This window comes from Hibiscus syriacus, unplaced genomic scaffold (genome assembly GCF_006381635.1).
Source record: "Hibiscus syriacus cultivar Baekdansim isolate YM2019G1 unplaced genomic scaffold, ASM638163v2 tig00000218_pilon, whole genome shotgun sequence".
NCBI classification, from domain to species: Eukaryota; Viridiplantae; Streptophyta; class Magnoliopsida; order Malvales; family Malvaceae; genus Hibiscus; species Hibiscus syriacus.
In genome coordinates, this window is record NW_024061774.1 from 1,370,574 (window position 1) to 1,379,924 (window position 9,351).

The 9,351-nt window shown below is 37.0% G+C and overlaps 1 protein-coding gene across 2 annotated transcripts; it reads right to left on the reverse strand.

Annotated features, from left to right (window-relative positions):
- Positions 1–713: 713 nt before the first annotated feature.
- Positions 714–3,765, reverse strand: LOC120155354 (probable polygalacturonase). Of its 2 annotated transcripts, XM_039167003.1 has the most exons (7): positions 3,657–3,765; positions 2,641–2,958; positions 2,424–2,544; positions 2,172–2,346; positions 2,004–2,074; positions 978–1,685; positions 714–943 (listed from the first exon to the last, which is right to left on the reverse strand). In XM_039167003.1, the coding sequence occupies exons 1-6, from the start codon at positions 3,660–3,662 to the stop codon at positions 1,018–1,020; spliced, it is 1,359 nt and encodes a 452-aa protein (XP_039022934.1). In that variant the 5' UTR covers positions 3,663–3,765; the 3' UTR covers positions 714–943; positions 978–1,017. The 2 variants fall into 2 exon arrangements, with proteins under 2 accessions (XP_039022934.1, XP_039022884.1); XM_039166953.1 differs by having other exon boundaries at positions 915–1,685.
- Between the last annotated feature and the right edge of the window lie 5,586 nt (positions 3,766–9,351).

Genomic DNA, 9,351 nt, shown 5'->3' on the forward strand with positions numbered 1-9,351 from the left:
GGATTAAAAAGGTAATTATGACGTTGAGGAAAATCATTGCTTATTTCTCTTAATTTTCTCTCGTCTTACATGGAATTAGCTCATTCACCCTTTTTCATTCATCTTCCATCCTCATCTATTTTTCCTTCTTCATTTAGCATTCAAAAAAGTAAATTTTCTAGTGATTTTGAGTGATTCGGGATCTAAATTGGAAAAGATACATTCCTAAAATCTCAAGAGCTTCAAAATAAGCTCGTCATCTTCACGAGAGGTAGTCTAAAGCTCAAAAATTATCCTAGACTTCATTCACAGTAGTTATATGTTTCTAAATCCGCATTACTATTACTTCCCTTAATATTGAGTTTGTACCAAGTGAAAGAGGTTGGAGAGTTGTCTTGTGTCAAAAGAAAGAAATTTTCTTTTGTTGCTAAGCTTAAGGTAGTAAGTACACATTATATTCTGAAATACTTATTGAATTTTACAAACTTAATATTTTAGTTGTTGATGGTGGAACGAATGTTCGGATTTGAGACTATGTTTGAGTCCAGGGTTTGTCATCTCCATTGCTATATGCTTCAGCTGATGAGTTTCTGATACCTTTGCTTCTCTCTAATGTAATGACTAAAAGCAGTTTATTCAAACAAAACTAACCTCTTTTTTTTGGTGTCACCTCATCTATCATTTCCTTCAGCGATTCAAAGCAGTGATATAAAGATTTTACAATGAGAAATTTACCTGGAACAATACTATAATCATAAGAAAATAATTCAATCAACAGCAACGCTATGAAGTACCCCCGATAACCTTTTTTCCCTTTTTGTGCCAGTACTACCAAAAATTTGCTTACCCAAGAATGAAGAAATGGAGCTGTACAAACAATCTGCAGGCTTGCAACATGCCCAAAATGACAACATGAATCCACGAATAAACAGGTATTCTAGGCATGTGTTTTATTTGAAAGAATCTGAACTATTCTCGAGCCGGTACGGCATAGGAATCTCCGAGATTTATGTGTTTTTCTAGTACGGAAAGATGGAATCATAATATTGCAACTCTACCATTTGGCTTCAGGAGGGAAAAGCATGATGAAGATTCGTTGAAGTTCTTTAGTTCGGGACATGTTTTGGGGGAGACGGACTCCGAAAAGCCTGAAACGTATGAACATCGCCAAGAATCGGACGAGGCGGAATCGATTGATAAAGAGATATTTGAGAGGCATATAGAAGTAAATGGAGATTCTTGGATTCCGATGAAGATTCCAGCCATATTGATGTTCGTGCCAACGATATTCTGCAAGGTTATTTTCTCCAATACTGGAAGAGCATCGGGATCGAACTTGTCATCCGGATGGGATCCGCAATTGCCGATGGCACTAAAAGCTGTCCCAACATTTAGCACTTCGACATCTGATATGATAATCTCTTTAATATAACCACCCCTTCCCTTTGTTGTTCTAAACTCGATACCAGTTAATGAGTCATGGAGGTGAAGCTGCTGCACTTGGACATCCGAAATGCCACCAGACATTTCACTACCGAAAGCAAGAGAAGAACCTGAGGATGACTGAAGTTGGACCCTTCTGATATGAACATTTGTTGTAGGTCTGCCATAAGCAATGCCATACTCATCCCAGCCACTCTTGAGAGCAATTGCATCGTGACCCATTCTAATGCTGCAGTCCTCGATGCAAACCTTATCCGAAGAATCTAAATGCAGAATGTTAAGAGCAATTCAGAAATCTTTTTTCTGCACAACCATCTTTAAACGCAATGAAAGATAAAGATTGCAAAAACACTTGTATAAAACCAAGAATTCAATTCTAATAAGGTTATTAGATGCGAAAACATTAGCAAATTTTAACACGAAATATGTCCACTCACTGAGTACTTATTTTCCAGGAACCCAAGTAACAGTTAAACGTTCAAATTTTCACAGAAGGCCTGACCGGAAAATGAAACTAAACAACTCTTTTAGTTACCATTCTTTTCAAGAGAAATAGCTTGATAAAAGTAGTCGTCACAAACCTGGGACTATGCCAACGGTATATGGTGATCCTGGTGGAGCATAGACCAATATGTCATGAATGCGCACATTGCTGCATAACAATCAAGTAAATACAATTTAACTATCTCGAATGGTCAACAGATCGGATAGAATTTTAAAAGCAATCAGAAAGGTAAATTCAAACAAACCTGCAATATACTGGGTGAATGCTGTATGCAGGGGCATTAAGAAAAGTAACATTTGAAACAAGCACATAAACGGAAGACACAAATTCCACGAGGTGAGGGCGGGTGTAGTTTAAGGAATGAGATGTGAACCATTCCCACCAAACCGAGCCCTGTCCGTCTATGGTTCCATTATCACCTAGTGCAGCAAGCAAGTGTGAGTTTATCTGAGATTCAATCAAGACTTTAATGAACATAGTGGAGACACAATCTTACCGGTTATTACGACATCATGCAACATGTACCCATTTATCAAACTTTGATATCTTTTTCCAGGAAGTTCGGTTCCTCGACCATATGAGGGTAAAGGTTCGACCATGCCCCAGTGAGATGGATCCTTAACAAAGTATGAAACAAAATCAAGGTCAAAAACGGTTACTCGTGATATGTTTGTATTGGAAAATCATGCCTAAAAATACAGGAAAACAAATACCTGAGATCCAAGAATGACTGCACCCTTTTCCAAGAAGAGAGTGAGATGACTCGTAAGATTGAAACTTCCGGTAAGCCATCGTCCAGGCGGCACGTAAAGTTGGGCGCCACCCTTGTCTGCAAAAGACTTGAGATAGAAAATGGCATTCTGAAAGGCGATGGTATTTAACGTTTTGCCGTCGCCGACAGCGCCAAATTCCAAAATCGATACACTATGTGGTCTCGAGTTCAATGTGGGCTTAAGATCACATTGTCCATTGCTCTCTTCTCCATTAACTCCGATTGCATTGCACAATGCCAGCAGCAACAGCAATGCCACCTACATCACAAGTTGAATCGAAAAAGAACAGACCGTCGATATTCAGACACTAATGTAGATAAATGAAAAAGATCAAACCGTCGATATTCAGACATTAATGGAGATAAATGGTTCGAAAAGAAAACAGTAATATGCAATTAAAAAAAGGATCAAGAATTTCACATCAAATAAACAAGACAAGAAACCCATATTTACCTTAAAAAAAAGCTCGAGAACATATCAAACTGATAAGTGGCAGACAGTATCAAAACTATGTAAAAACATCTAAAATACAACAGAAATGGTAGCAGCAAAAGTAGATTCGCTCCTAAGGTCGTGAGGCCAAAAAAGAAAACTGCCAACAAATTTGCCTAAGCAAAGAAGAATACAAACTTTGGACATATTATACAAATATGATGGGTGATTGTCGAAATCAGAGGGAATTAACAGAAAATTAAGCAGACATTAAATCAAATACATAAACTGAAAAAAAAAACTATTGAACCGTTATAAATTCCATTGTCAAAGATAACTCCAAAATCAAGGAATATGAACAAGTTGAAAGTTTTCGAATCTAATGAACCCAAAAATGTGGTAACAAAGAGTAGTATAATGAGCTGAAATTTCACAAACTCAAGAACAGAGTACAATTATGTGCAAATCCAAACAAAAAAAAAAGGGGAAAATAATAAAAAACCAGCCAAAAGAAACGTACTTACTGGCATCTTTCATATGTCAATGGCCACAGAAAAAACTGAGAGATAGAGAAAGTAGTGAAGAAGAAGAAAAGTTGATATGGTTTCAAACACCGCAAAAACAGGGGTGCTTTCTGTAAAAATGTGGATTATTATGAGCATTAATCATATATAAAAGACAGAAAAGGAATAGTTCCCCCCCCCCTCCTTGGATACTAAACAGGTGAAAAAATGACAGCTTTTTATTTATTTTATTTGATTCAGTATACACCAATATGAGCAGTGTAACCAAAGAGAATAGTTGTAATAAATTAGCATTAATGGCCACTAATTACATGATTAAATAACGTCTCTCGCCGAGAAATTTGGTTTTAAACGGCTGGGTTAAGAGAAGATTAGTGAGAGACAGCGGAAGTGATTGGTGGGTTTAATTTTGAGAAAATTGGAAGGTTTAAGAGGTAGAGTTTGTCAGTATGTTGTTTGGGGGAGATAAAGACCCGGAGTGACACGTAAGGGGGTAAGACGGAAAAGGGTTGAAACTGGGGGCGCCGATAGAGAGGAGAGCATGTGGGATGACAGGGGATAGAGGGGTAAAGTAGGTCCCTTGTTCAATCATGGAGGAAATGCTAGTCTGGACTCAATAACTTGACAGAACACAACACTACAACAATTGAATAAATGATCAATTTTAGTTTTTTTAGAAAAAAATAACATTTTTAGCGTCAGTCATGGTGTGTGATTTAGGGTTCAGTTTTTACCCATTAGGGCGGTTTCTTTACTAGACCATATAGAACTCTTGATACAAACAATTAGTTAATTTAGTGGGATGAAGTATTAGATCTCTTAAGTAAAGTTAGATATTTGAATCTTGAGGATTACAAATGAAGTAAATTGAATTAAGAGGATCGTTCTTACCTCTTTAATATTCGATCTAGATTAATCGATTAATATAGAAGATATCGATAGTTATACCAAATATATATATATATAGAACTCTTGATTGGGTTAAAATGAAAAAAAAAAATAGAGATCAGAAATATAAAATTCAAAAAATAAATACATACTACTTGTACAGGCACAACTAGGGTAAACAATGATGACATAAATATATTAATTAAATGATGCATCACTTAATACAACATGATTAAAATAGAGAAAATAACCTTATCGAAAATACCTTATAATATACGATTTTAACTAATTTTTTTTAGATTTGCGAAAATGACCAATAAATTCGCAACGCGATCTCAAAATCGCAATGCGAACTCCTATTTCGCATCCCAGTTTCTAAATTCGCAACGTGAATCTGTAAATCACAACGCGAATCTGTAAATCGCAATAAATCGCAACGCGAATCTGTAAATCGCAACACATAAGTCAAATTCGCAACACAGAAGTCAAATTCGCAACGCGATAGTCAAATTCGCAACACTGAATTTCAAATTCGCAACGCTAAATTTCAAATTCGCAACACAAAAGTCAAATTCTCAAAGCGTGTTTATTTTCGCAGCGCGGATTTTATTTTATTTTCGAATTTGAAACACAATATTAATTTCACAACACAAATGTAAACAGTATTATCGCAAATCATAACCTAAAACCCTAAATCACAACTCAATCTCATCTCCATCTCTCACTCTCTACGGCAACATCCGTCCCCATCTCCGACGAAATCCATCCCCATTTCCGGCGAAATCCGTCTATCTCCATCTCTCAGAGCAACCCTCACAACCATTCACGGTCAGAAATGGAAAATCAACCACTGAGGGTTAGTTTTTTTAATCTCTTATTTTTATTTTGAAATTTTTGTATTATTATTAAATTTTTCTTATATTGATGATAAATTTACTGGTAATTTAAATATATATAGATTAACCATTTCACTGAGATTGCTTAATAAATTCATTCGGTTGTTGCCAATACTGCTAAACTGTTTAGTCTTTAACCCTGTGAAGTTAGTATTTGTCTTTATTTTTTTGTTGAAGTAATGCAATTCATTCAAGTTTCAATTTGCAGAATAAGAGTAGTTTCTGAAACTTAAATTCGCAACGCGAAAATGAAAATCGCAACGCGATTTTAGTTTCGCGTTGCGATTTTCATATTCGCCTTGCAAATTTAAGTTTCAGAAATTACTCTTATTCTGCAAATTGAAACTTGAATGAATTGCATTACTTCAACCAAAAAACAAAGACAAATACTAACTTTACAGTGTTGCTAATTTAAGTTTCAAGAATAAACTACTACTCTTTATATTGCCATTGAACCTGCAGTAAACCTATATGTTGTCCTTTTATGTTTATATAAGTGCTTACTTCTGGAATGTTATCTGATGCATTTTGTGAACTATGATGGAATAATGACTTGGGTGAATATCGTGCTAGTTTGAAACATATTTGGCTTTGTTTTCACTGTTTAATATCATGTCTGTTTATAGTGTATAATTTGTAGTTTTTGGTACATTTAACTTGGTATGTTTATTGTTTTTGTAAAAAAAAATCGACTGCATTGACCTTAAGGAATAAATTAAGCCTAGCCATTAAAATTGCGTCGATGCTTACACCTCTACAAAGAAAATTGTTTGAGGATACTTGCTTCGGGCCATGGCTGAAAGTATAACATTCGAGTGGAGATGCTATGTTGACACATTTGTTTCTTCAGACCATGACTAACGATCTACCCGAGAAGATACAACGTGGTGATGAAGAGATATGGTTTCATTTTCCTCCGGTGTACACTTGTTTTGGGCGAGAGGAGTTTTGCTTAATCATTGGTCTACGCTTCGGACACGATGAAGTAACCCGGTACACTAGTCATATCTCCCGCCCATCATGGTTATCTCGGGGTTTTCCTGATCTGGCAAAGTTGAAGCCGAGTTTACACGTCGACGACTTGAAGAGATTATTTGTTAAAGATGGTTTTACTCGGATGGATGGCCTTGATGTTGTCCGAGTATGCCATTTATTACTTTTGCATGCCGACATTTTAGGTAAAGAGGGCAGACAACCTATCTCTGAGGACCTAATATTATTGGTAGAGGACCTAAATGCATGGAACCTGTTTCCGTGGGGTTCATATCTATGGAAAGCTACCTGGAAGAAGTTATCGTCTGCCTTTGAAGACCGAAAAAATTTGCGGGGCGATGGTTCTAAGTACACTTTGACAGGCTTTACTTGGGCCTTTAAGGTAAGAATTTATATATAATGTTTCCAAAATTATAATTAATTATTTAAGAATTACTAATGTTTGTGTATTATATTGTTTGTAGATTTGGATATTTGAGGCTTTCCCTAGCATGCGAACATATGCGATAAAAAAATCAAATGATATTCCTAGGGCTATTACCTGGAAGAGGATCCGCATGTTGGATTGGGAAGAGTTACTCCCATATACGACGATGAATGATGTAAGTTAACACACAAATAATATCATTATATAAACAAGTTATTACTAGTACACATTTAACTTTGATTGAGCTTTTATATTGTTAGGAGGCCAACTATCCATTTACAGAGGCTGACACCCACAGAGGCTGAGCTTGCCACTGATTGGTGGCAAGCTAGTAAGCGGTTTTTTGATGGGACGGATGATGAGCACCCCCCACTTCGAGAGCCATCACCTGATCGATCCAATTCTACAGCTCGACACCCAAAGCCATCACCTGATCAAGCCTCTTCTCCACCTCCACCATCACCTATTCCATCACATCATCGAGCCTCTTCTCCACCATCACCTCATGATAGACGACCGAAAAAGAGGCCACGACATTTATCTCCCTGTTCTTCACCTCCACGGGATGAGTTAGGGGAGTTACGTGATGAGGTCGGTGCTTTGCGTCATAAGGCCGGTACTTTACGTAAAGACAATGGTGCATGACGTGATGAGGTTCGGTCTTTACGTGGTGAGGTGGATTTTTTACGCGATGACAATGGTGCGCTACGTTATGAGGTTGCCGCTCTACTCGAGATTGTTTCATCGTTGCAGAATGAGGTTCATACTCTACGCAATGAGGTAAATTTATTTAATACTATACTAAAAATGCAAATAACCTTTTTTCGGTATTATTTATTTATTTATTTATTTATTTATATATTAATTTATTTTCAGCAGCCCGATAAGGTAGATGCTTTACGTCGAGTTTTTCTTGCACGACGGGGTTCACGCATCAAACGTCGTGCACGTGCCATTGCGTCTCCGTTCACCCCACTAGTGTCAAGACTCAGTAAGAAGAAGCCCGATGCACCTATCATCATTCAAGAGGCGTCTCCTATCGTTCAAGAGGCCACTGTCATCGTTCAAGAAGTCCCGCCCGCTGTTCAAGAGTCCGATTCACATGGCGTCATATGTCGACATATTGATAAACCCCCTCCCATGCCCGATATGATAGATGCGATTTGGCTTTCGTATGTGTTACCGGCCAGTACCATTCCTTAGCAGGAGAGGGGAACACTACCGGACACAATTACGGATAATACCCTTTGGGCTAAGATCGCAGTTGATTTTTATCTACATGAGCGGAGCAAGGAGTGTTATTCTGACCTATGCAAACTCGACGATGTTATGCATTTGTTTCTTGATCGGTCTTGGTGGGGTATTTTATTAGGGGTTGAAGATAATGGCTATCTCGAAGGGGTGGTAAGTCTTATATTCTTCTTATATTGCATTTTGATTAATTTTTTTTTAAAAATTATTAATAAATTCACTAATATATGTATTTTTTTATAAAACAACATATTGATGCATGTGTGTCACGTCTTCTAATAATAAGGAAATTGAGGAAAATAATAAATACTCGATGGACTATTATGCCGACGTCTTTTCACGTAGCTCACTTGAAGGATCCGAGAGATGCTTCATATACGTTGGGTAATTGAAAAGCTAAATTTTATCCTGCGTGGTGGGAGGTCGATAAGGTTAGTATTTATTTTTTTAATATTTTAAAGGTTTTCATAAATTTTATTTGATATGCGCAATTATTTATGATTGCAGGTTTTTATCCCTGTTTTGGAACGTCGTCATTGGCTTCTTGTCGAGCTTCATCTCCCATCCCTGAAGACAATGGTATATGACAGCATGTTGAATTACATACCATTGTCTGATTTGAGAGATATTATTTGTAAGGGATGGAGCGCTCATTTGGCGAAATCCTTGGACGCGATTGATTATTGGACTAATTCTGGAAACAAGAAGCCAAAAAAGTTCAAAGTTACAATGATCAGAGACGATACCGCGCCACAATAAACGGAGGGAGCCAGAGGGGATTGTGGTCCTCTTGTATGCATGTGCTTGGAGCGTTTGACGACAGGAAGTAAACATCCTCTACCTCCCACAGATAGAGATAGAGGTGCAGTAGGCTTATGGTTTTGACATTTTATGGCTCGAGCGATATATGCGAGACGTTGCCTACCTGTATCCGCGTGCTGAAAGTTTGCATAAACAATTGGTAAGTTTGAGCAAGTGTTGTTAACATATATACTCTTTGTTGGTTTGAAAATGTTTGGTTAATTATCTAGAATTCAATAATTTGTTGTTTGTTGGTTTTAGATGTGTAGAAAGTGTTGTTTGAGCAAATGTTTGGTTTCTGCAGGTTATTCTTGACGTGAGCTGCGTGAAATGATGTATTTGTGCATAAACAACTGTCTGGGGTACACTTTTTTTCCTTGTTTAATTGAATTTTACATTGATTTGTTCTCTTTGTAAAAGTTGATTTGTTGAGGAAATA

Bases quoted from the DNA above. Each gene is read 5' to 3' on its own strand.
- LOC120155354 (XM_039167003.1), bottom strand. The intron at 2,075-2,171 runs GTTTGTTTGAAT...ATTGTTATGCAG, and splicing joins ATTCACCCAGTATATTGCAG to CAATGTGCGCATTCATGACA. The intron at 1,686-2,003 runs GTTTGTGACGAC...TTCTGCATTTAG, and splicing joins TACCGTTGGCATAGTCCCAG to ATTCTTCGGATAAGGTTTGC.